Source organism: Notamacropus eugenii, chromosome 7, assembly GCF_028372415.1.
Source record: "Notamacropus eugenii isolate mMacEug1 chromosome 7, mMacEug1.pri_v2, whole genome shotgun sequence".
Classification (NCBI taxonomy): domain Eukaryota; kingdom Metazoa; phylum Chordata; class Mammalia; order Diprotodontia; family Macropodidae; genus Notamacropus; species Notamacropus eugenii.
In genome coordinates this window covers 87855722-87882924 of record NC_092878.1, presented here as the reverse complement: position 1 = coordinate 87882924, position 27203 = coordinate 87855722, and the positions used below count along the sequence as shown (strand labels likewise).

Genomic DNA, 27203 nt, shown 5'->3' with positions numbered 1-27203 from the left:
GGAAACTTAGCGTGGGAGAGGAAGGGGAAAAGGGAAAAGAGAGCTTTCTAATCTTGCTAAATTACCTCACTCTTACCTCCTATCTTTTAGCTGTCTCCTCTTTGCTCTTACGCATACACACACATACGCAAACACACACACAAACACACACACAGACAGACATACACACACAGACAGACATACACACACACACACACACACACACACACACACACACACACACACACCCCTTTCCAATCAGAGTCTTCATTAAAAGAAAAAAAATGTCCATGCTCTTTTTCATTTCCACAGGTTTCATGTTTGCCTTTGCAATGACTGTGCCTCTCTCCAGCTCTTGTATGGTCCAGTTGTTTCCTTGTGTAAAGGAGTTGTTCAGTTCTTTCTCGCCTGGTTTGGAAGGGACTTGGTTCTTTCAGCCTCATCTCTGTCTCCCCGCCCCTTCCCCCTTCTCCCCCTCCTGCTCCTGGCTAGAGGAGAGAGACTCTGTCAATCGTGGGCAAAAAGACAGAGTAGACAGAAGGTCATTTGTAAAGGACTCCTTCCAACCCCTCTTCTCTTCTCCTGCTCAAACTCAGAGCTTGAGCATTTAATAAGACTTCTCTGCCAAGAAGACTGAAAGGGGGAGAAGAAAAAGAAGAAGAAAGGTAGGTTTGTGGGGTCTGATTTGCTTTTGTTTTTCTCATCTCTTTTGTTCTCCTCCAGACTATCTGCTGCTGAAGGTCAGGGCAGAAAGAAATCCAAGCTAAGCTGGATGTGAAAGAGATTCTTGGAGAACCTGGGGATCAAATGAGAAAAGAAACTAATTCTTAAGATAAATGGGGAAGCATAAGGAGTAAAGCAGAGAGAGATAGCAGCATAGCTCACAGTAAGCTGGGAAAGTAATTTTCCCCCCTCAGGCAAAAAAAAAGAAAAGAAATTTGACATCCAGCTCCAAAACTATTTGGGTGGATTGGGACAGTGGTGAATGAGTGGGTTTCTCACAGTGAGACACCAGCCTGCCCTTCAGAACCATTGTTTAAAAAGTGGAGGATGAGAGATACTTATAAAAAAAATCAGTGTTCAGATAGTTTCCTAGAATACAGAAGCCATGTTTTAGTCTTATTCCTAAAGTTTTAGCCTTATTCAAGTGAGAGTTTTGCTTTTTAAAAACAAACCTCTAATTCCTAAAAAAAGAAACTTAGTTTTGCTGTATAATATAAAGAGTACGTATAATATAATATTCATTGACTTCATTCTGAGTGTCCTGACCAGGGAACACAGTGCCAGAATTATACCCTCAACATAAAGGGGAATTTATCTTTTAGGTTTACAAAAATCTCCTATTTAAAGCTCTGTGAGTATAAGGAATAGGAGCACCAAAAGTCATCTTTTATAATGGCTTGATGTGGATAGAAAAGCAATTGGCAAAATTAAAAAGTAATACATCACTTTTGCCCAGGTGTTTCAACCCCTTTCTTCACAACGTGTTGAGATGTGGTAAACAAATACTGTTTCTCTGAAAGATAAGGAAACTGAGGCTCAGAAGGCAAGGTCATACTAGCAGGAAATATCAGAGTCAGGACGGAAACTCAAGTCCAACATTTTTCCTGCTCTACTACCTTGCTTTCTAAAAGCTCGCTGAATCCTGAAGGAAGATAATTTCCACAAGTTCCACCAGGTTGGAAGCACTTTGACTCTAAATATTTTCCCTAATCAAGTTCTTCAGTATGGTTGTGCCACTATTTTCAGCATGTCTGAAAAGGATTATTTAGCTTAGAAGATTATTGCCATGCTTTTAACCTGTGATCTCAGAAATTATAAGCAGTGCTGAAAAAATTGGTCATCCTAGCACAAATCTCTTTGAAGATAATGAAAGAGCAGAAGAGAAAAACAACTAGTAAACTGGCACAGATGGTACTGTGACTGGTTTCTTAGAATTCGACATAATTCTCTGGGATGAACTTTTCAGTTTCCTCGGTACTCTTAGCTCTCCTTTTTCTCATCATGGGATGTGAATGGACACAAAACCAAATAGTCCTTTCTGTTTAACTCATCAACTCTTCTTCAATGCCATGCCCTATGTGCTGGTGCCCAGAAATAACACCAGCTGCCTGCCCCAGGGGATGGCAACATTAACGGTAGAAAGCTCTCCAGCTGCCTGGCTCTGTTAGTTTTGGCCATTGTGGGGTGGAGGTGGAGGAGGGAAGGATTTTTCTTTTTAAATCTCCCTCTAGACCCAACCATTCCAAAGTTTAGGTAGTGCCAAGGATCCTGTCATAACCCAAACTGGAAACTCTCAGTCCCTATGGTCTTGGAAATGATTCCTGGCTCAAATGCAAGCCTTTCCCTGTCCTGCCTTTTCCTCGATAATATCAAAAGCCACATCAGCATCCTTTAGAAGACATTTAACGGTCTCTCCTGAATGCTTTTGGATTTTTAAGTTTGGGTGTTTCTGTAACTCAGAGACAGTCAGTAGGAAAATTTAAAGATATGTATTTGACCAAAGAGTCCAAACAAATTAGTTCAGTTTGCTCTAAATCAGCCTAAGGAATTTTGCATCTGGTAGCCCTGAAAAATGAATGGGGGGTGGGAGGGGTGTATGTGTGCAGAGCATTAAGCTTGATGCCTTTTACCAAGGAAACCAACTGATCTATCACATCCTTCTCCAGACAATCTCCCACTGGCTGAGCAGTGGTAGAAGCAATTTATCTGCAATTAGTAATGGAGGAAGAGGATAATTCAGTTTCAACCTGTAATTTATAAAGTGTTAGAAAAAGGAAAAGGAAAAAAAAAGTCCTTAGACAGTGTTTGCCAGGTTTGGAACTTTCCACCTCGGCTCCTGGCTGAATCTGCAGCAGACTGCTTTATTCTCTGGCCCAGATATGCTCGGCAAAAGTATTTCCATGGTACCTGTGCACACTGCTCAATTCATTCCGTCTCTTGAAGAGGACACTCTTAATATCTACAGTAATGAGTACTCCTGGGTACATCTGGGAAATACAAAGGCAGCAGAAGATACGGTCTCCCCTTGCCCTCATTATTGCTAACTGGGGAGAAAAGACTTAAATACCTGAGGGGGAAAAGGTAGAGAGATTTCAAGGAACCATATAATAGCTAGTATTTATAAAATATAGCTTGTGCATATATGGAATGTTAATGTTTGCAAAGGACTTTACAAATATTTTGTCATCTGAGCCTCACAGCAACCCCAGGAGGTAGGTGCTATTGTTATCCTCATTTTACAGAGGTTAAGTGAAGTGCCCAGGGTCACTCAGCTTTTGAGTGACTGAGGAAGGTTTGAACTAATTTCTTCCTGACTCCAGTTCCACTATCCTAGTTACCAAATCACCTAACTGTGGATAGAATGTAATGTGTAGTGGAAAGAGTCCTGGTCAAGAGACCCGGGTGTATATCCTGAATTTGATGCTTCTGTTAGCTGTGTGACCTTGGGCAAGTCACAACTTCTCAGAACATTAGCCTCCATATTTATATAATGAATGAATTCATACTGTACTTCTTGTCTCACAGGGGTACTACAGAATAAATGCTTTTCAAACCTCAGAGTACTTGCTATGTTATGTGTATGTGTAAGATTTTGGTTCAGATACATGACTTCATTAGTGGAGGGAACTCTTAATACAGAAACTCTCTACATCAAAGCATATTGGCAACTACTCTGTACCCTGGGCTCTTAAGAGAGTTGTCTGAGGCACTGACAGGTTCATCAGCTTGCCTGTGGTCACTCAGCAAGTAGGGGTTAAAGGCCAAATAAACCTGAGTTATTGTCATTATGGTGTCATATTCCTGAAAGTAGGGGAACACAGAAGGGTATAATCTGAAAGGAGTTACAGGATGAAAATGGTCCTTGGGAAAATGCATCTTGACACTGAGACTAGAGGCAGGAAATCAATCTAGAAAGTTATTACTAGATCGAATAATTAGTGGAATGTCAATCAGTTAAAGAAAAATTTAGTCAGTGAAATTTTTGCTGTACTGATGGATTACCTGGATCTTAGTGAGGCATTTGACAACATCCCTAAGAAGGACATGGGTAAACTAGCCCAAACTTTTTCAGTCTTAGGACCCCCTTACACTCTTAAAAATTATTGAGGAACTCTACCCCTAAGAAGCTTTGTTTATTATGCAGTTTATTTCTATTGATATTTACTATTCCCTGAAAGAGTCTTAGGGACCACTAGAGGTCCCCAGACCATACTTTGAGAACCGCTAAGCATACAGCATGTTCAGAATAAAGTAATCAGGGTCCTGAAAGCCCTTGAGTTCATGATATATAAGGAATGGTTGAAGGCTTTAAAGACCTTGAAGAAGAGAACATTTGGGGTGGTGCGGGTAGTCATGAAAGTTGTCTTCAGATATTTGAAAAACAGTCAAACACTTGAAGACATGGAAGAGGGTTGGATTTGTTCTGCTTGTTCCCACAGGGAAGAATCAGGAACAGTCAGAAGAATGTGGAAAGAGGCAAAATTAGACTCAATAACAGGAAAAATCTCACAGCAATTAGAGTTATGCAAAAGCAGATTGGGGGCCTCTCTTTGGAGAACTTCACATAAGTGCTGGATGATCTTAATGTAGAAGGGATTCTTGGTCAGGGACAGGTAGGGCTATATGACCCTGAGATACATTTCAACAGTGACATTTTGGAATTTGGGGAGAGTCCCAATTTCTTCAAGGACAAGATGAATGAGAATAGCAAGGTGAATTCAGGACTGGGATGTTGATCAGATTCAGTGTCAATTAAGAGGAAAGGCCTCTAGTGGAGGGCAGCTAGATTCTTTCTTTGGCCTCTCCTGATCGATATTTTTATGAGTGACATGAATGAAGACATAGATGGCAAGTTTATAAAACTTTCAGATGACAAGAAGCTAGGAAGAGAAGTACAGTAGATGTCAGGATTGTTTGTTGTTTTTTTAAATCTCAATAGACAAGAACAAAAAGGTCAAGTCTTTTAAGATGAAATTTAGTGGGGATAAATGTATCCTTTTACATTTGATTTTGAAAAATCAACTATACAATGGGAGTAGAATGGACAGAATGAGGGTAGATATGGCCAGAGAAGAGCAGTTCATTGGAGGAAAATCCAGGAGTTTTAGTGGACCTGCAGGTTAAACATGAATCAACAGTGTAATATGACCAATGGGAAAGTGCCATTTTAGACGACAATGAGAGCAATGCCATGTACAGAATGAGAGAGGTGGTAGTCTCCTTGTGTTCTACCTTGGTCAGACCACACCTGGACAGTGTGTTCAGTTCTGAGGGCCACATTAATAGATAGTATTTTATATAGTATCTGATATATCTATCTCCTTTGAACCTCATGACAACTCTGGGAGGTAGGTACTATTATTATCCCTTCTCCATGGATGAAGAAATTGAGGTAGACAGAGGTTAAGTGACTTGCCCAAGGTCACACAGCTAGAGGCAAGATTTGAACTCAGGTCTTCCTGATTCCAGGACCGGGGCTCTCTCCACTGTAAAACCTAGGTGCTATTTGACTGGCAGCTTAGCCAGAGAAGGACAACTAGAATGTGAAAGAGCTAGGAACCATACTGTAAAAGAATCCATTGAAGAAAAAAACCATCACCAAAAAACAATTTACATTAGGGTTCACAAAATGTTTTCCTCTCAAAAAAAAAAAAAAAAGGTGGAGTCTGTAGTATATCATTACCTCCTTTTTCCAAATGAGATAACTTGGGCCAAGAATTGCCTTGCCCATAGTCACAGAAAAAGCAATTACGAGAGGTAGAATTTGAACACAGATCTGCTAAACATAGACTTATTTCTCTTTTTACTATACTGTAATACTTCTCCCACCAAGAAATGAGAAAGGTAAGAGGAAGAAATAAACATTTATTAAGTACCTACTATACTCAAGGCATTGTGCTAAGTGCTTTACAAATACCATCTCATTTGATCCTCACAACAACTCTGAGATATGGGAACCATCATTATCCCCATTTTACAGCTGAAAAAACTAAGGGAGGAGAGGGTAAGTTACTTGTCCAGCTGAGGTCAGTGTCAGAGTTCTCTCTTGACTCCAAATCCAGAGCTCTTTAGCCAGACTTCAGGAAATGCAAAAGTCTTTATACTGTCAAGTTTACTTCATGCCTTCATGGTAGATATATAACAGGTCTGAATATCTAGAATTAATTTAGAATAAGAGTAACTAAAAAAAATTAAGTTGTTACTAAGATAAGATACTCACCCTTTTTGTAATTTTTAAGATATGATCTGTTATCTTGTGGTAGCAAAGAACTGGAAACAAAATTAGTGCCTCTCAATTGAACAAATTGTAGTAAAAGAATATAATGGAATATTAGAATGTAGTAAGAAATAGTAAGTATAAAGACTTCAGAGAAATATAGGAGTGGGGCATTTACATAGATAGCATCTACTGTGTGCCAGGTACTGTGCTATAAAATTTATTATTATTACTTTATTTGGTCTCACAGCAACCATGAGAAGTAGGTGCTGTTATTATTTCCATTTTAGAGATAAGGAAACTGAGGAAAACAGGTTAAATGACTTTCCCAGGTTTATATAGCTACTAAGTGTCCAGGGCTAGAGTTGAAGTCAGGTCTTCCTGACTCCATGCCCAGTGCTCTGTCCACTGAGTCACCTAGTTGCTTAGTAATATATATGATATAAACAGTCTGAAGAATAGCCCGTAATTACAATTATGTAAATGAAAACATCCTAAAGGGAAGACTACAGGGGTTGTATACATTTTCAGACAGTTGCTATTAACGATATTCATTGTTTTTACTTGGCCATTTTCCTTTCTTATAAGATGTGGGTGAAGGGAGAGAGGTTATATCCAAAATGAACGTGAAATAAATCATGAGATCATCGGTCTACAGTTAAAAGGGTCCCCAAATTACCTCTACTCCAAACCCCTCATTCTATAGATAGAGAAACTGAGGCTTAGGGAAGTTGTCACTTTGTAAAATCATCCTAGTAGTAATTGTTAGAGATAAGACTTGAACCTACATCTTCTGACTTCATACCAATTCTCTTTCCATCACACCACAAAGATTTCAGAGCTAAGTCATTCCACAATACCATGCTATCTCCTTCAAATTCTGTTATTTGTTTTACTGACAAGGAGAACAAATTGAGACTGAGAGTGTTTGCCTGAGTCAGAAGATTAGGAGGCAAAGAACAGCCAAACTCAACTTCCTGACTACCAGACAAGTAAGTACTTTCTTTTCTACTTCACTGAATTGCTTTGCGAATTCACAGACTTCCAAGCAGAGGCCCACCCCTTGGGGTGTCCAATTCTCTATGATTTTATTGGAAAAGGGAACTCCCATGGAGGAAACTCACTACACACACTAATGCAGATCACCTCCTGCTCTGCTACTAAAAGTCTGAGAGGCTCTGAGACTTCCAGTGACTTGCCCACAATGATGCAGCTAGGATGGTGTGACTTGAAGTTGGGCCTTCTTGCTTCTGAAACCAGTTATATCATATTAGGCCACCTCTCAAGTCATCAAAAAATTTTTTAATAATACAAACTGCCATATCCTTTTTGGACAGACTGTTGTATGTCATTGATACTGATGTTAAGAACAGTGAATAAAGCATTTTGATTTTTACATTTATACGTAAAAATATGGCACAAATGTGGTACCGAGCCTCACAAAGAATCTTGGAATTCAAGTTGTTTTGTTTACACCTTTTCTTCCACTATATTTTTTTCCAGGTAGAAAACTCAATGAATTACATAAACTCTGAGCATTATTGAAGCTAAAATAAGATCTTGTATTTTGAGACATTTGGGGGTCATTATAGTAAAAAATAAAATAATAAAACAAATTTAAAAATAGAATGAATGAAATGAATGAAAAGATTTTGTTAAGCATTTATAATGTTCCAAGCACTGTGCTAAGTCCTTGGAGGTAGAAATATAAAAGCGAGACACTCCCTGCTTTGTAAGAGCTTGCATCCTAATGGGAGAGGCACTTATGGAAGAGTGGTGGCCAGGGAAGAGGGCTGTGCTCTGAGGAAGTCATAGGAATGGTGAGTAGAACAACCGGACCATCCATTAACCAGCTCCATATGCATCCCGCACCACCTACACTTCAACTATCATCTCTCCTGCTAAGGAAACTTGGACTCTGCACCCCTTGCTTGCATATATCTTATAGGGGAGCTTTCACCTTGTCTTGTCCAGATCTAGCTTTCCACACAACTTCTCAGCTATCTCCAGACCATGCTTCTACCCTTCTACTCCCCCTCCCCTTTCTAGCTCCCCCTAATATGTCCTCTTACAAATTAAAAAGTAAGCCCCTTGAGGCCAAGCACTCTCTTGCTTGTTGCTTCCCAACATACAAGTAATTAATAAATGTTTTATCTGCCTGTCATCCTCATGAATATCTGGTCACTGGACCCAGATGGCTCTGGAGCAGAAGTGAGGCTGATGACGTGCACAGCCCTCCCTCATTCAAAACAAAGTCAAGTGCAAGTCATGTTATCATTTTTCTGATGGCATGGTCTTTGGCAACGAAGGACAAACACCACAACAGCCAGATAAACATCTAACTATCTTTCTTGGAACCAAGGCAGTATTAAATTGATCGTAGTTCTTATAGGAAAAAGTAGAAAGGTTGAGTGGGACGAGGAGGGTATAAACAGCCAGCAAAGGGGGAAAAAGGTCAAAGTGAAGAAGAGGAAGCATTATCCCATGGAGCCAAGTGGCTTAGCAACTACTAGGTATGATCTCTTGATCTCCAGGGAACTCATAGATTGCGACAGTCTCCTATTTAGATGTATATAGTTGTACAAAGAAGGGACCGACTAGTCCAGCTGCCTTATTTTGCAGATATGGAACCAAGGCCCAGAGAAGTTAAGGAACTTTCTCAATGTCACACTGTATTCATGACAGATTTGGGACCTCCTGATTCCCAGTCCAATGTCCTGCCCCACATAAATCTCACCCCTCCTCACCTAGGGTACGCCAGTAACCTTAAGAGGATTTACAGGTATCTACTCTATCTGCTATTGTCTCAAGCCACTCCTAATGGTGTTCCCCCAATTTTAAGGTTCCCCTGCACCCTTAGTTCCATTTGCCCATTTAACAATCAGATGAATTCTTACAAACAAATATTTGATTTAAAGGTATGGAAAGAAATATACAAATATCCTTTCTCCAACAGGAGGGCATAGTTGTGCTCCATTCTTATCCTCCTCAATGTCTCCTCAGTTTCTGAGAAGGGGATAGGGATTAGGTTCACAGAATAACTCAGCTCCTATGTAACATGATCCCATCAAGTTCCAAGTTCCAAGCCTACTTGGTGTTCAAGTTGCAGGCACCCTGGCTTCTTGGGATTGCCCTGCTGGACTGGCAGGAACATTTGGCCTGGAATCCTGCCTTCAAGGCTTGAACTATGGCTCAGGAGGATTCTACCACCTGCACCTAGAACTCAAAAGAACAAATAGAACAAAAACAAGACCCCAACCCTGATTCTTGGGGCCACATAACCTAAAGTGTGTGTGGGGGTGGGGTGGAGATAATCTTTCTCCCCACCTGGCTCATTTTCTGGCTCCCAAGCTATAGGTGAATAAACACTGCCAGAAAGAGAAAGAGACTCTTTCAGGCTGACACTTTTAAAGACAGCTTATTTCCATTTTGTGACCACCAGAAAAGACTTCTCCCATATACCGGTACAGGAACGCAGAATGTCTTCTGTTAGAAGCAGGGCCCTAAAGTCTCCCATTTGAGTACCCAGTCTTGGACGTCCTGGGCAAAGCCCTGCTATAACAGGAGAAAATATTTTTATTTCAAATATTTTAAGAGAGGCATTTTTACTAAGATAATTTATCATTCTCATTTCTTTATTTAAAAAACTCACCTGAGTTGCACCCAAGTGCAAGGAATTTCAGATAATTTCTCCAACACCCACTGATTCTGAGAGTCTTATATGAAGTCTTCTCCATAATTTTCCTTTTTATCATTAAAATGAAATTCCTTTTTAGTAGCTGGCAACAACTGAAGAAATTAATGACTGGGAGTTCAAATTCTGACTCTGTCATGAGTTAAAAGCTTCGGTTTCGTCACTGTTAAAGAGGAAACTTAAAGAGGCCTTATTGGATAATTGATAAATACTCTACCTGATAAATTATCACAGAAAAAGTCACTCAGACTAATTAGAAACATGTCATTTATTATAGAAATGCTCTGCTGCTATAGCAGAGAGATCAGACAGCACAATCTTCTATTTTCTGAGTTTGGGAGAAAGTATAATGTAAGCTACTGTACTTTAAGGTATGACTTGCCCTTTTTATATAATTTAGTGCTGAAAAGGACAGAAAAAGTACTGATGCATGAAGTAAAATAATGATGTCAACTAGTAAAAGATATAAGGTATTGTCTCTTTCAGAAGTGAATATTTTGATGCCTGGAAGGTGAGAAGGAAAAGAACATTGATTTAATAAAAACTGTTAGAATGTGTTCAAAAAAAGTTTTCAGAGGAGATTTGGGCAGTTTAGGACAGAAAATGAACTGTGACTTAAATATAAAATATAAAAACAAGTCCCCTTTTTTGCATGTGAATAGTTGGGTGGTTTAAAGGGAGCAGAAAAAGAACTCTTATTTATTAAACTTTGGAAGGTGTGAGAACCAAAAAACCGTAGTTCCGAGGACACATAATGGGACACATGATGGGAACTTAGAGCTGCAGAGTTATGTACCTAATCTCATTTACATCTAACTGTTCTACATGAGAGAAATCATAATAATTTGGAGACTGATGTATGACTTTTAAAGGACTATTGCTATCATAAGGGATATTTGGTGAGTTATAACCTTTTAAGTGAGAAATGAATAAATGAGTAGCAGGAGGCTCTGGTTTAAACCATTTTAGACTGAGGTATAGAAATAAGAGGCTGAAATTGAGGCTAAAGAAGGGAAGGAAAATGAAAAGGAATAAGCATTTACATAGTATCTACTATGTGCCAGGGCCTAGGCTAAGCACTTTATAAAGATTATCACATTGGATCCTCACAACAACTTTGGAAATTAGTTTCTGGTATTATCCCCATTTTACAGCTGATGAAACTGAAGCAGACCGAGGTGGAGTGACTTGCCTAAAGTGACCCAACTAGTAAGTGTATCTGAGGCCAAATTTGAACTCAGGTCTTCCTAATTCTTTGCCTGGCCCTCTTCTCCACCACTGGCCACCTAGCTGCTAAAGAATGAATTGGTAGGAAGGAGTGAGAAGGAGCTTTGTCTGAGATGTTTGAAAAGATTATGGAGGAGAACAGCCCAGCCAACAGGAGGCTTGCCCTACATAATTACTGACTGTCTGGAGAGAACCTCAGCTCCATTGAATGAGGTATTGATCCTAAGAGAGAGGAAGCTTCAGGGACATACTTCTTACTCTCTGCTGCCCTCCTCTGGTTGAGAGGGGAAAGCAGAAAGGGGAAACAGGTTTTGCTGCTGCTATATAGGAAGAAATACTGAGAGGTCATGGGATGCTGCAGGATCCTGGTGAATGAAAAGTGGGATAGGCTATTTGAGTTGTTGACAATTGGCTTGAGCAGTCTTCCCATGAGCTCTGTTTGCTACAATTTGATTGTAGCATCCCGATAAGAAAATAGGTGACTGGGTTGGTCTAGGAGTCTGTAGTTCCCAGAGTGTCAGCCTAATGACCTGGAGAGTTCTCTGGCTTAAACAGAACTAGGTACATACAAGTTAATAGTCAACACTTTTTCAAAGTCATTTTAAGGATGCTTTTCGCTTTGATGAGCTTGTAAAGTCCCTCCTGCTTCAAGAGTTGAAAGGAAGACGATTTACCCAGCTGTAGAATGGTAAGGATCCACAGACAACCAGTTAGCAGAGAAGCAGTTCTGATACCAAGGCCAACAGTTCAGAGTCCTGACTCAATACAAACACGAGTTTTCCTCCCTGGCACTCTTTCCTGCCAGATTTCCCCCACACATACACACACAGATATGGAGTGCAATGGTGAGAGAGTATCAACCATTGTGGATTGTGATATATATTATTTATGTACTTGCTGTATCTGATATTATTTCTTCTGCCTTACTGTAAATGATTATATTTAAGATCTAAGAGTAGCATTCTTGTGAGTGGCTGTTTAATATAAACTGAAAGCACTGTCCAAAGAGGTTGAAGAATATCCTCCATGTCACACAGAAATACACAGCAGTAGATTTGGGACTAGAATGTAGGCCTCCTGATTCCCAGGCCAGTGTCCATGACCTCATACTGCCTTTATGGTAATATGGAGGGCCCTAGCTCAAGAGAGAAAAGTGGTAGGTAAACCCTGTCCCAAAGCCCATCAGTATGAGATTCTCTCACTAACTTTATTTCGAATTATAGGTGGATAGAGGGAATGTATTTACTCTCAACAGGGTTACTCCTAGTACAATGAGAGACACAGAATTGAATCACAGGGTGAATCTTTCTTTGGGAAGCTGAACCTACCAGTGTGAGGGGAGGTTGGAGGGAGAGTGAGTAAGTATCCACAAGCCTAGGTGAGAGGTATGGTGCCTTATCTTGGGAGACACATCCTATGCCCTGTCCACTACTGTGTGGTACCAGATAGAATCTAGCGTAGAATGTACCTAAACAGACACTTTTGTTATTCTCCTTTCCTCTAGGCTGAAAGTCAAAATGAAAATCACAGCCCTGATGATTTTGCTGAATTTGGTGCTAGCAGGACATGCCATGTCCACAAACCGTCTTTCTTGCTACAGGAAGATTTTAAAAGATCGCAACTGCCACAATATTCCTGAAGGAGTGGCAGATCTTAAACAGATTGATGGACATCTCCAGGACCACTTCTGGGATGGAAAAGGATGTGAGATGATCTGTTATTGTAACTTCAGTGAATTGCTGTGCTGCCCAAAGTAAGGAGGTCCTCTTTCAATGCCTCAATAACACAACAAACTTACATAAGAAAGTAGAGAGCACCCCTTTTTAAGTCATGTGATATAGTAGAAAAAATTCTGGATTTGGAATCCCAGGACAGGAGTTGAATCCTAGGTCTCTTATAGTCTTTTTGATGCTGGACAAGACACTTAACCTCCCTAGGCCTCGGTTTCCTCATTTGTAAAGTGAAGAGTTTAGACTCCAGTAAAAAGAGTCTGCCTCTGTAGTTTGAGGAGCTGAATTCAAGTCCTATTTGATAATTACTACCTTTATGACCTAAGATAAATCATTAATTTCCCTGGGCCACAGATTTCTCATCTTTATAATTATTGGGGTTAAATTAGATAGTTTCTTAAGTAATAAGTCCCTTTTAACTCTAGAATTATAATCCTGTGATTTAATGGTTTTTCTGAAAGTAAGTAGAAATGAGGTTATATAATCATGCTTATTAGAGAAGGCCAGATGAAGACCCAGAGTTTTCATCAGTTTTTAGGGGTGAATCCAAAATGTTTTCACAAAAGTGATGGATTATTTTTGCAGAGTTTAAACGGCAAATGAATACTTAGACCTACTGGAATTCTAAACTCCACACCAGAATTTTAATATCTGCCCTATGCTCAATCTACCAGGAAGAGCAGTTCATTTTACCAGGAACGACTCACTTCAGATTGCAATCATAGAATTAATTAAGAGCAATAGACTTTTTATTGTATATAAGAACATTTAGTCAACTAGACAGAAAAGTCAAAATGAAGAGAAAGAATCTTGTTTCAAGGGAAAGGTTGCCAGTTTTGCCTCTAAAATCACCTAGACTGATCCAAACAAACTACTTAAAAATTAAGCAGCTGACATGGAGATGGTCTGTAGGGCATGGCATCCTGAAAGCTAAGAGAAGCAGGGGAGACATTAAGGCCTTCTCTCTTCATTGTACCATACTGCCTCCCATGTATCTTCCCGTTAATGTTCACAAGGAAATTGTGAGGTAAGGTAGTTATCACAGAATGGAAGTGACTCAGGAATCTATCTGATCCAATTTGTCTTTGTAAAAGGTAATAAAGTAAATCCCCTTTACAAAATCCCAGACAAGCATTCATCTTTCTCTTCAAGATTGTTTAGTGAGCATGTATAACTGTATCAGATGGTTTACCATCCCAGAGAGTGGGGAAGGGAGGGAGGGAGGAATAGAATCTGGAATTTAAAACTTTTTTTAAAAAGAATGTTAAAGATTGTTTCTATACGTAATTGGGGGGAACATAAAATATTATTTTTTAAAAAATGTTAAAAGATGTCTAGTGAGAGAAGGAAGCAAAAGGAGGGAGAAAATAAGTATTTATTAAGTACCTACTGTATTCCAGGCACTGTGCTAAGTGCTTTACAAATATTATCTCATTTGATCCTCACAACAATCTACTTCTTACCAAGATAACTCATTTCACTCTTGGACAGCCCTAATTGTGAGTTCTACTCTAAAATTATATATCTGAAAATTCTTCTCATTGTTCCTAGTTTTGCACTCCAGACCAAGTAGACCAAGTCTAATCTCTTTCTTTTTTCTTCCTTCCTTCCTTTCTTCCTTCCTTTTTTTCTTTCTTTCTTTCCTTCCTTCTGTCTTCAGTCTTTCAACATTTGAAAACATCTATCTGTCCTCTTATGCCTTCTCTTTCCCCAGACCAAATATCCATAGTTCTTCCAATCTGTCTTCATACTGCAGGATCTCTACTCTTTTCACTGTCCTGTTCCCTGTCCTCTGGACAAGATGCAGTTTGTCTATGTCTTTCCTAAAATCTCTGTTTTGCTGAAAACAGCGTTCACAGAGTAAAGTTCTGGTCTACACAACTAATTATTTAATAACACTATGATTAGGACCCAGGTCTTTTGAACCCTAGTTAATCAGTCATTAAGCATTTATTAAGCATCTGCTACTTGTGCCAAGCACATAGCTAAACTCTAGATTCACAAAGAAAGGAAGACCATCTCTCTTCTCAAGGAGTTTACAGTGTAATGGGCGAAGACAACATGAAAACAGCTATGTGCAAACAAGGTTGTTTATATACAGTTGGACTCTTGGTCCAATTCTTTTTTTCCACAAAACTCTACTGCCTGGAATGAGAGTTGATTCATTCCTCATTAGAAAGAACAGACGCATCACCTTGATCAGTTGTGTTTAAGCTAACCTGTGATTTTGTCAGTTTGGGAAGCTCTTAAAGAGGATGTCCTTCTTCCAAAGCAGATCAGCATCTTCTCTGTAATTTGTCATAGAGCAGCAGTTCTTAACCTGGGGCCCATGAATTTGTTTTTTGAAAAGACATGTTACGATTGTCTCAATATAACTGGTTTCCTTTGTAATCTTGTATTAAAAATATTGCTCTCTCAGACCACCCCAAAACTTATAAGACATAACAAAAACAAAGTTAAGAACCTTTGTCTCACAGAGTTACTTGGGCCACTGAGAGGTCAATAACTGCTTTTCTCCAGTCAATAAGTGATAGTCATGGCTTGAAACCATGTCTTATTGACTGACTACAAGGCCTGCTATCTGCAGGCCACCCTATGCTAATGCTCATATTTGTCTTATATGTAAGAAATGACCACTAATACCTATAAATAACCCTAGGATAAGAGAATCTGTGGCATAAAGTAAGAGGATTTTTGGAGTGGAGGCACAAATTTAACATTTCGTAATACTTAGTATATAAACAAAATTAAAATTTAAATATTACCATTAACCTTTTTGGATTATAATTAAACATCTTCCTTTCTTCTTATGTATCCCAGAACCCACTGCTTATTTTATTCATGGACAATGGGATGGAGTCTAGAAGGGGAAACAAAGATTAATTATTCTGTTTTTTCCTAAAGGAATTAGATATATTTTATGTCCCTTTTGTTCTTCATAAGCATAGAAAGAGTGATTACATTTGAAATCCAGGGGACAAGGTCAAACTTTAGTCTACCAAAACATTTTATAAACTAACATTTCTGAATGCGTATAATTTCTTTCAGAAACATCTTCTTTGGACCAAAGATCTCTTTTGTGATCCCTTGCAACAACCAGTGAGAATCTTCGTAACAGAAGTATGTCAGTCTATAGAGTACAGATATGGACCAGAGATTACCCAGGTTTGAATTCTGACTCCAGCTCTTACTAACTGTGATCCTGAAGGAACTGCTTAATCCTTTGGAGCCCAAGATGCTTACATGTAAAATAGAAATAATAGAACCTAACTCCCAAGGATGTTTGTTATAAGGATCAAATGAGATCAAATGCTTTGTAAAACCTTAAAGTGCCATATGTATTTTAGAGTATATCCCCAACAAATCTATACAATAATAATAATTTAAAAATTAACCATTATAAGAGGTTGCTTCTATTCAATACCTTAAGGCAAAATGTAAATCCCTAGTTGTCTAGGGTTTAAAGTTTGCCAGGCTAGTGGCATACAAAAAAATATGCTTATTTCAGTTTTCCTCCTAGCAGACTGATCTTTTGAAAACAATTTTATTGATGCCTTTTGCTTTTACATGATAGTCATTTCCAAATATATTTCTCTTGCCCCTATCGAGAGAGAGAGAGAGAGAGAGAGAGAGAGAGAGAGAGAGAGAGAGATCTATAACCAGGAAAATATCTCCTACCTAGCTTATTAACATCTATGACCTCTGATTAAAAGTTTTGCTGAGAACATACTCATTTCTAACTTGACATGTAGCCTTTAAGAGCATTTTCAAGGCCTCCATGAAAATGTACTCTTTTAGTTTAGGCAGCTGCCACATTATATCACTTCAGACAGCTGCTTATTGCCTTCGCTGATTTGATCATTATTCTAAAGTAAATTTATATAAAAGGATTAGAAACCATTTCCCATGTCATCTCATCCTGCAAAAAAAGTCTACAGAATGTTACTGATACAAAGGTCTCCAAAGTCACCTGCTGATCACATGGAATCAAGGGAAGGGTGTCACTGATGTGTATGATAAAATATCAGTTCAACTTTCAAGTGTACTGGCTTTAAAAACCCTTTGGTGTTCTGCATTTAACACACTGCAAAATTCACTTAGTGAGTGGCATGAGCAATCAAAATGCTGGAGCTGGAGTCAGGAAGACCTGTGTTAAATACAGTCTCATACATTTCCTAGGTGAGTGATTCTGGTCAAGTCACTTGCCCTCTATCTCAGCTTCCTCATCTATAAAATGTCTATAATAATGGCATGTGCTTCACAGGACTGTTGTTAGAACCACACAAGATAGCAAACTGAAAGTGATTTGCAAACCTTAAAGTGCTATAAATGTTAGCTACTATTGTTGTTGCTGTTAATAATAATAATAATAATGTGGATATTTCTACCGACTGCCCAAAGCTGAAAAGTGAAAAGATTTAAGCCGCTAGTAGTTGTTTTGTTCCCATGATTCCAGACCGATGATTTGGCCTTTTGGCTACTATCTCTCCCTTCTGAAATGGATTCTTTGTTTTTTGAGCTTAGGAAGACACAAAATAAGTAACCCTGTCTTTCTCCTCATGCTCTAAACTCCTGAAAGATTCAGAGATTTATTTTCTTTGTTCATGATTATATATATTATCATCAGAGAATGTGTGGAAAAAGCTTTCTAATAACTATTCTCACATTAGTGTAACAAAAATCTAATGAGAAAAAATGGTATTTGCAAAATAAGAACGCTAATGTTTCGTAAAGTGCTACTACCAAGTTATTAATAGAGAGAACTGTGCAACACTGATGATAAAAATACTTGTTCAGTTTGTCTTGTCCTTGCTGAATATTACTTTGTAACATGAAGTTCAATTTTTGTCATCCAATAGCAAATTATAGAAGGGAAAACATCCTTTGTCATTTCCAAATAAAAGCTTTTTTGAACAATATTACATGTAAAACATGAATGTTGAAAAAGCTTGCTTTATATAACTTTTGTATGATTACATATGTTCTTTCTATTACATCTGTTTTCGCAAATACTTTGTTCAACCATAGTGAATAAATAATGAAGTGATGCTACATGTTAACATTTGAGCTTTATGACAACTTCTGGTTATAGTGAAAAATCAACAAAGCTACCCTTTATTCTTCATTTAAAAATTTCAGATGGAAAACACTTTAGTAGGGCATATAATTTCACTTTCTTTATATACATATACATGTGCTAATATGGGAGACCTCACATACATATAGTCCACTGAACACATTGCAAACAAGTGCAAAAATACTTTTTGATTAATGACTCTTTTCTCCATAAAATTCTTCTGAATTTCCTCTAACCAATAGCCTTTGCTGTGATTGTTTTTAATATTCTGTGGTTTAGTTATTTGCCTTAGAGAACTATTATAGAGTTGGCAGCATTTTACCAAAATGGTGAACAAATGTGTAGAGGAAAAATTAAAGATTTTGCAAATTTGCCTTCCAGTAATTATAAATGGACATCTACATGCCTTTCCATTGAAGGTAACTTCAGATGAAATTTTAATAGGCCCTTTCAAAGCTCCATAAATAATCATAGACTCAGAGTTACCACTGCCCCCCCCAAAAAGTCATATATAGTGAAAATGGCATTGTAGCAAAACTAGATTCATCTAATTTTCCATAGTCATAGACAACCTGTATTTAGACTCCTCCCACCCCAGTCTCATTATCAAGTTTCACAAAATTTTGGATGATTGGTAGTAGTTGGCAAAGTTGCAAAGAATTCAAATTAATTCAAATAATTTTAATACTTTTATAATTAAGTGATTGAATTCTTTGAATGCTCCAAAAATCATAATCAAACACTACAATTTTTGTAAGGGACTTCTAAAAAGAAAAATACATCTTTTGTATATGTTATAGTAATTCAAAAGCTATGGCTAGTTCTTAATTATATAGTAGATATGATCTATATCTAGAGGTTTTAACATTAGATTTGTGTGACATATATTAAAAGGACCAAATGACAAGATTCACAAGTGTGTATATATATATAAAATATATATATGTATTACATAGAAGAAGTCACAGATATACTACATATATAAATATTGTCCTTACGCCAAGGTGTCTGGTTATTTGGCATATGACTGAGGAGTGGAGGGAGATTCCAGGATTACTTTGTTCAAGTCTCTACCTGAGATAGTCATCTCTCCACTGGTTAGGCGAGAAGCTGGCACCAATTCTCTACTTGCAAGTACACTGGACAGAATTCATTACTAAAGGCTCTATTAAAAATTAAAGGAGGGGGAAGCAAGAAAGTAGTATATATTGCATAGCATAAGTAACTCGTTTCACAAAAATTTGGATGAGAGGTAGAGGTAGTAAGTTGGCAAAAAATCCAATTAATCATATTAGAAAAATATTTAAAACAAATATCATCAAAATGTCATGCCCTTAAATGCTTCAATTTTTGTAAGGCACTTCTAGAAGGAAAAATACTATTGCATATTGGTTATCTGTAATGATTAGAAAGCTACTGTTAAGTTCTTAGACAGATATAAAGACCCCAATTTCACCCTACTCTTACTGCTCTGAGATTCCTGTTTTGTTATTAAGTCGCCAGTGTTTGGGACTCCTAAACAGGCTGGTGCTATTTGAAAGTGGTGCTACTTTGTGAAGAAATTCAACCCAAGAATAGGATCTGTTTTTCTTTCCCATACTTATCTTCTTTGGTGTTTTTCTTTCTAGAGCTTCTCTTCAGAGTTAGTTTTGTTCTGTCTCGATACTCATTTATGGTGATCTATGCCTTATCTTTATGTCTTAAAAAAATCTTTGCAGCTGATGTTCGTACAGATCAGCTGTACTCCGTATGGCTTCTAGACCATCTCTTTTGGTCCTCAGTTCACCCTTGGAAGGCAGTCTTGTTGGTATTTGAACACAATGAACATTCATCAACTGACCTAAGTTATATAAACATTGACACTAATGCTATTTAATGTTGAGCAAAGATAAGATGGATATCTGAATATCTTATTCTTCTAAGCCAACATTACTTGAACTAAAATGCTATGCATTTTGATTCTCAAGTTGGCAAATATCATTTTTAGCCAGCATGAGTGCATGATTCCCAAACTGCATGATTATAATAAATCAGTGTTTGGAAAGAAACTATTTACTACCTTTTAAATCTGAAAGCCTAGTAACATATAGCTGGGGCGGGGGGGTGGAGGGAAGGAAAAATGCATGAGGGAAAAAACCCTTCTCAACCAAGAAAAAACAAGACTAGTTTAACATTTTTAAATTACTTATAGCAAAGGCTATTAGACATCACCGGTTGAATCATTGGCCCAGAAAATATATTATGAATTCTAGTATCAGGCCTTATCCACTTAAAAATGATGCAGTACCTATCCTTAGGTATTAAAGTTTAGTTTTTTGACTTGTAAGAAGTCAAAGTGAAGTGAGCAGAACCAGTAAAGCAGTGCATATAATGACTACAATAATGTAAATGAAAATGATCTAAGAATTATGATTAATTCAATTTCAGAAGACTGATGATGAAGTATGCTTCCCCACTTTGTAGTAGAGAGGTGATAGACCACAGATGCAAATGAAACATATTTCCAGATATAGCCAATGTATGCATTTTTTTTGGTTAACTATAATTATTTGTTGCAAGGGACAAATTGCATTTAGGGGTAGGGTGGGGAAGAGTTTGTGAACACTGCTAATGGTGCCAAATTAGAAAAAGAAAGGAAGAACAAAATGTCAAGAAACTGTTTAAAATACAGAGAAGAGAGAACAAAATTCAGAAGAGAACATAGACAACGGACAGTTTTGTTACTATCACATTAAGTTTAATATAGAGATAGGGACTGGACCTGTGATTGCCATTGACAAAGGCATCTATTAGGCAAAGAAACTTTCCACCAATGTAGACTAGGATCTTCTTTGTAATTTGTGAGAGTGACTTAGAGCACTGGTCATGCTGCCAATATGTGTCAGTATGTACCAACTGTCTTGACTTCAAGGTTGTATATGTATATGTGTGGGGTAGGTTCAATGAGGAAGGAAGTGCATTGGTGTGTAGGATTTAACTTCACTATACAGGCAGGCAATGGCTCCTGGGAGGGTGTACTGGTAACATTTGGTTATTGACAAGCATAAGTCATCTGATGCATTGTTGCATATACGAATATATTCACATATGTGTATGTATACATATAAGAGTCAGTATTTCTCGGTAGACAGAGTGAAGTCAGGAAAATATAGCACATACTGGTATGCAAACGTAGGTTTATGTACGTATATGTTTATATTATAATTTTAAAATTAGATACTGATTTATAATTTTAAAATTATGTATCAATTTATAATTTCACATATACTTTTAAAACTACACAAATTCAATTTCATTCCAAAAAAATTTAGCCTTTTTCTAATTCATTCAATAAAAGTGGAATAAAAACACACTCAATAACTGAAATGACCAATATTTAAGCACATAGATAGTCAGAGCTGATAGTCACATCTATATTCTTTTACTTATGCTATCACTTATTTACTCTTAACACCTGAGGCAATTTGTAAGTTCAATGAGTAATGCATTTACCTTTATATGGAAAATGTATTCCTCTGAACTTCAAATATTGAAATAGGTGAAAGATTGTATCTCAAATAAAAACAGAAAAGCCTTTCAACTCCAAGGAAAACAATCACTATATCAAAGTATTGAAATTTTAAAAAAAGATGATGTAAGCAGCACCAGGAGAACAATTTGTGCAGTAAGCATGATATTTGAAAAAGAATACAACTTTGAAAGACTTAAGGACTCTGACCAATATGACCAACCACAACTCTAGAAGGATGATCATGAATTATAATTCTTACCTCTTGACATAGGGGTAATAGACTAGAGATGCAGAATGAAATACAAATTTTTAGATATGTCCAAAGCGATTATTTATTTGCTTCACTGTAGTTGTAGTATGGCAGCTAGGTATCACAAGAGATAGAGTTCCAGGCCTGGCATCAGGAACACTCTCATCTTCATGAGTTCAAATCTGGCCTCCAGACACTTGCTATCTATGTGACCCTTAGTCACTTAACCTTTTTTGCTTCAGTTTTCTCATCTGCAAAATGAACGAGAGAAGAAAATGACAAGCCACTGAAGTATCTTTGCCAAGAAAACTCCTAATGGGGTTATGATGAATTAGACATGACTGAATAAGGACCAACATACCTGTAGCAAGTATTCTCTCAGAGTCAGTACAGCACTCACCTGATTGCTTAAACATTCTCTCTCTCTCTCTGCGTCTCTGTCTCTCTCTGTCTCTCTCTGTCTCTCTCTGTCTCTCTCTGTCTCTCTCTCTGTCTCTCTCTCTCTGTCTCTCTCTCTTTCTAACATTTCTCCATTCCCCCAAATCCTTAGTGGCACAGCCTACTCCAGTAGGGTCAAATTCAAAATTCTTGCTGCATATTGACTTAGAAAACTACCAATTTACATTATATTTTATTTTTAATAAAAAATATTTTCCTGGGGGCAGAGCCAAGATGGCAAGTAGAAGCAGGGACCTGCCTGAGCTCCCCCCCCAAACTCCTTTAAAAACCTGTAAAAAATGACTCTAAACAAATTCTAGAGCAGCAGAGGCCACAAAACAACAGACTGAAGCAAATTTCTGCCCAAAACAATCTGGAAGATTGACAGGAAGGATCTATTGCACTGGACTGGGAGCAGAGTACAGTTTGGCTTGGGCTGAGCCAGCAAGGACAGAGCTGGATCAGGCTTTAGGGGACTGAATCACTGGTGGCTGCTGTGGTGTCCAGACTTCTCCATCCACAAACTCAAAAGATATCTTCACAGGTCAGTGGAAAGGGTTTCTCACCTGTCTGAGAGGGGAGCTGGATATGGCCCCAGTCCCAGGGCAACAGCAGCCACTGCTGAAGAGGAGGCTGCTTATGGAGCCCTCCACATAACAAAGAGCTCAAAAGTCAAGAAACTGGCTGGGAAAATGAGCAAACAGGAAAAAGAAACAGACTATAGATTCTTATTTTCTCAGAGAGGAGGTATTTATTGATGACAGGAGGATCAAAACATGCAACCAGAAGAAGACAACAAAGCCAAAGCCCCTGCATCCAAAGCCTCCAAGAAAACTATAAGTTGCTTTCAGGTCATGGGAGAGCTCAAAAAGGATTTTGAAAATCAAGTAAGAGAAGTAGAGGAAAATTGGAAAGAGAAATGAGAGTGCAGCAAGAAAATCTTGAAAAATGAGTCAGCAGCTTGTAAAGCAAACGCCCCAAAATGCTGAAGAAAATAACACCTTTAAAAATAGGCTAACCCAAATGGCAAAAGAGATCCAAAAAGCCAATGAGGAGAAGAATGTCTTAAAAAGCAGAATGGGCCAAATGGAAAAAGAGGCCCCAAAGCTCACTAAAGAAAATAACTCCTTAAAAATTAGAATGGAGAAAATGGAAGCTAATGATGCTATAAGAAATCAAAAAATTATAAAACAAAACCAAAAGAATAAAAAAATAGAAGATAATGTGAACTGTCTTTCCAATTTCTCATTGGAAAAACTATTCACCTGGAAAATGGATCCAGGAAAGATCATTTTAAAATTATTGGACTACTTGGAAAGCCATGATCAAAAAAAGAGCCTAGACATCATCTTTCAAGAAATTATGAAGCAAAACTGCCCTGATATTCTAGAACCAGAGGATAAAATAGAAATGGAAAGAATCCACCAATCACCTAGGAATATTGTAGCCAAATTCCAGAGTTCCCAGGTCAAGGAGAAAATATTACAAGCAGCCAGAAAGAAACAATTCAAGAATTGTGGAAATACAATCAGGATAACACAGAATTTAGGAGTTTCTACGCTAAGGGACTGAAGGACTTGGAATATGATATTCCAGGGGTTAAAGAAGATAGGATTAAAACTAAGAATCACCTACCCAGCAAAACTGAGTATAATACTTCAGGGGGGAAAATGAACTTCAACGAAATAGAGGAATTCCAAGAATTCTTGTTGAAAAGACCATAGCTGAATAGAATATTTGACTTTCAAATACAAGAATCAAGAGAAGCATGAAAAGGTAAACAGGAAAGAGAAACCATAAGGGACTTACTAAAGTTGAACTGTTTACATTCCTACATGGAAAGATGATATTTGTAACTCATGAGATTTTCTCAGTATTAGGCTAGAGGGTATATATACATATATATTCATATATGTGTGTGTATGTATATATGTATATGTATGTATGTGTATATATGTGTGTATTTAGAGAGAGAGACAGGGAGAGACAAAGACAGAGAGAGTGAGAGAGAGGATAGAGAGAGAGGGAGGGAGAGGCAGGCAGAAGTCACAGGATGAGCTGAATATGAAGGGATGGTATAAAAAAGAAAATTAAATGTTGAGAGAAATGTACTAAGAGAAAGAGAAAGGGAGAGGTAGAATGTAGTAAATTTGTCTCATATGAAAGAGACAAGAAAGAGATTTTACAATGGAGGGGAAGAAGGGAAAGATTTGGCTTCAGGAGGGCATAACATATACACTCAATTGGGTATGGAAGTTGATCTTACCCTACAGGAAGGGAATAAGAGGGGGGTGGGGAAGGGGCAATTGGGGAAAGGGGCAATCAGAAGCAAACACTTTTGTAGAGGGAAAGAACAGAATAAATGAAGGGCAGGACAGAATAGAGGGAAATATAGTCTTTCACAGTGTGACTGTTATGGAAGTGTTTTGCATGATTACGCATGTATAACCTATATCAAACTGCTTGCCTTCTCAGTGAGGGTGGATCAGAATGGGGAAAGGAGAAAATGTGGAATTCAAAGCTTTAAAAAATGGATTGTTTTTACATGCTAGTAGGAATAAAATATATAGGCGATGGGGTATATAAATCTATCTTACCCTACAGGAAAATAGAAGGGAAGGGGATAAGGAGGAGTGATAGAAGGGATGGTGAATTGGAGGAAAAGGTAATCAGAATACATGCTGTCCTGGGGGAGGGGAAGGGGAGAGATGAGAAGAAAATATGAAAATTTGAAATTCAAAATTTTGTGGAAGTGAATGTTGAAAACTTAAAATAAATATAAATATAAATAAATTAAATAAACTTAAAATAAATTTTAAAAACTAAGGAAAAAACATTTCCCAATTACATTTTAATCAGGCTAGTTTGACAGCTCTAATCTACTCTATACCACCTCACCTTCTGGGGAGAGTGAGTTCAGACTTAGCAAAGTTTTTATGTAGCACTGGTGTTACCATATTCACATCTAAAATCTGCATTGCTGTTAGAAGAAGCTTCCTCTTCACCATCACTGGATTTAGTTAAGAGGTTGCTTCTCAATCCTTAGGGTATCAATGTTGGACTGATTACAAAATCTAACATGGACTTAACTGGTAGATTCCTGGACAACCTAGATGGCTACTCTCTTGAACTTTTGAAACTCACAAAGTCAGAACCTCCAGATAAATCTCCTTCATCTCAAACAAAAGGACATATGCCTAGGTAAAAATCCAACCTGTTTTTACAGGGCCACATTTTGGCTTCAGAGAAGAAAGAATCCAAAGCACCTCTCTTACGTCATTGTTCCTCACTGTAATGCTACCAACAAAAGAGTCAAACTAAGAGCCATCTCCACTAAGGGAAAACCTGAGGTTAACTAAGGTCTTCTGAAAGCACCCCCAGATCTGGATTCACATCTGAAGCCAAAGAAGTTGCTGTCAGCCATATGAGTAATTAGCTACACATAATTCAAAATGTCTCCAAGTCATTTCCTTTATATATCATCATGTCTTTGCTAGAAGCAGGCTCTCCAGCCTCTTCCATGTGGAAAGTAGTACCAAAGATGCTCTGTGCATTTGCCAATCTCCTACTATATACATATTGAATTGTTACAAGGGAGGACTTTTATTATTTGGGGAAGGGAGAGAAGAGAATTTGGGGAGGGGGAGGGTAGTGACAGTGATGTTAAAGGGGGAGGGGCAAAAGTGTCAATGAAATATTTTTTAAACAAATAAAAGAGCAGAAAATTCAGAGAGAGATACAAAAAATAGGAGAGCTACAGAACTGTAATGACAAATTTGATACGTGCTTTAAAATAACCTCAGGAATTATATAAGAGATTCATGGGTTCATATGCAACCCTCTTTAGGTTCTTTGTATACAGAAATGGTGTTTGTTGATGTTTGCCAAGTTCATTATAAAAAAGAACAGTCATCAGAAAAGAAATAATTTTATTATATCATTATTTACTAACATTAAATAAAAAGAAAGGTCAAAAGTTTTAATGTTAACACTATCATTTCTTCAGCTTGGGAGATTCCATAGACTCTTTATATCTAGAAAATCTATATAATAACATTCCATTTTAAATATTTTAAAAGTATTTCCCATGCAAAACTCTCTGACATCTCCTTGTGGGATGAAGGTAACCTTATGACCTATAAAAAATTGTTTAACGTGTGCACTTTTATTTGAATTGGCTTTAAGTTAGTGTACAGGTAAAGCTTTTCCCCTCCCCCAAGTACTAGCACTTATCTTAACGAACTCCTGGGGATATTGTAAAAAGCCTTCATTCAAATGTATGTTAAGGGGTAGAGAGGAACAGGAGAGGTCTGTTATAGTTCTGATAGTTTTTTTAAAGAATTAAAATTGAGGAGGAAGATAAAGATTTTTTTGAGAAGTTATATACCACTGCCTCCTCCTCATCTTCCTTTGTTAAGATTTATGTAATTGGCTCCTTTTGTAAAGTAAGGCAGCCTTCACAGAGACAAGTAACTCCCTGTAACCAAGCATTGTACAATATTTGAAATGGCTATTTTTTTTTAAATGAACAGTCCTGAATACCTACTGTAAGACTTTAGGAATTTTGCCTCCAACATATTTAGGCTGCTCATTACCTTTGCTGTTCATATTTTACCCGAATCAAATGTCAAAAATTAAATAATAGATAAATAGGTAGATAGATATTTAGATAGAAAAATGAAACCATGCCTATCTCATCTCTTTTGGAGTCAATTATCATGCCACACCTTTTGAGAAAAAACTAAAAACATTCTCTTTAGAAACATTTACAGCAGACAGTGTCATATTAATCATATTCCTTGATGCTAATATACATTGGCTAGAAAGTCAATAGGGACTGGTGCATAGTGTGAGGTTCTTTGACTGATTTACCAATTAGGGAACAGAGGAACTCCCCAAAATATCTGAACTTTCATGGGGTAGAGCCAAGATAGCAGCTTATAGGTCAGGCCCCAAATGAATTCTCCCAATATTCTTCTGCAAACAACCTTAAAATAACTCCTCAAATCAAATTTTGGAGCAGCAGAGCCAACAAAAAGTCAGAGGGAAACATTTTTTCCAGCCTAAGACAACGTAG

General features: G+C 37.6%; 1 protein-coding gene across 2 annotated transcripts in view; it reads left to right on the top strand.

The window, feature by feature from the left end:
* SCRG1 (stimulator of chondrogenesis 1) overlaps positions 1 to 17902 on the top strand; it is a 203777-nt gene extending 185875 nt beyond the window's left edge. Inside the window, exons 1-4 of one of the 2 annotated variants that reach the window (XM_072622772.1) lie at positions 126 to 644; positions 7103 to 7191; positions 12625 to 12873; positions 15899 to 17902. In XM_072622772.1, the coding sequence (XP_072478873.1) occupies positions 12638 to 12873; positions 15899 to 15953 (291 nt within the window). In that variant the 5' untranslated portion in view covers positions 126 to 644; positions 7103 to 7191; positions 12625 to 12637 and the 3' untranslated portion in view covers positions 15954 to 17902. Of the gene's footprint in view, positions 1 to 125; positions 645 to 7102; positions 7192 to 12624; positions 12874 to 15898 lie in introns of those variants that run through there. The other variant, XM_072622773.1, reaches the window with a different exon arrangement.
* The last annotated feature ends 9301 nt before the right edge of the window (positions 17903 to 27203 follow it).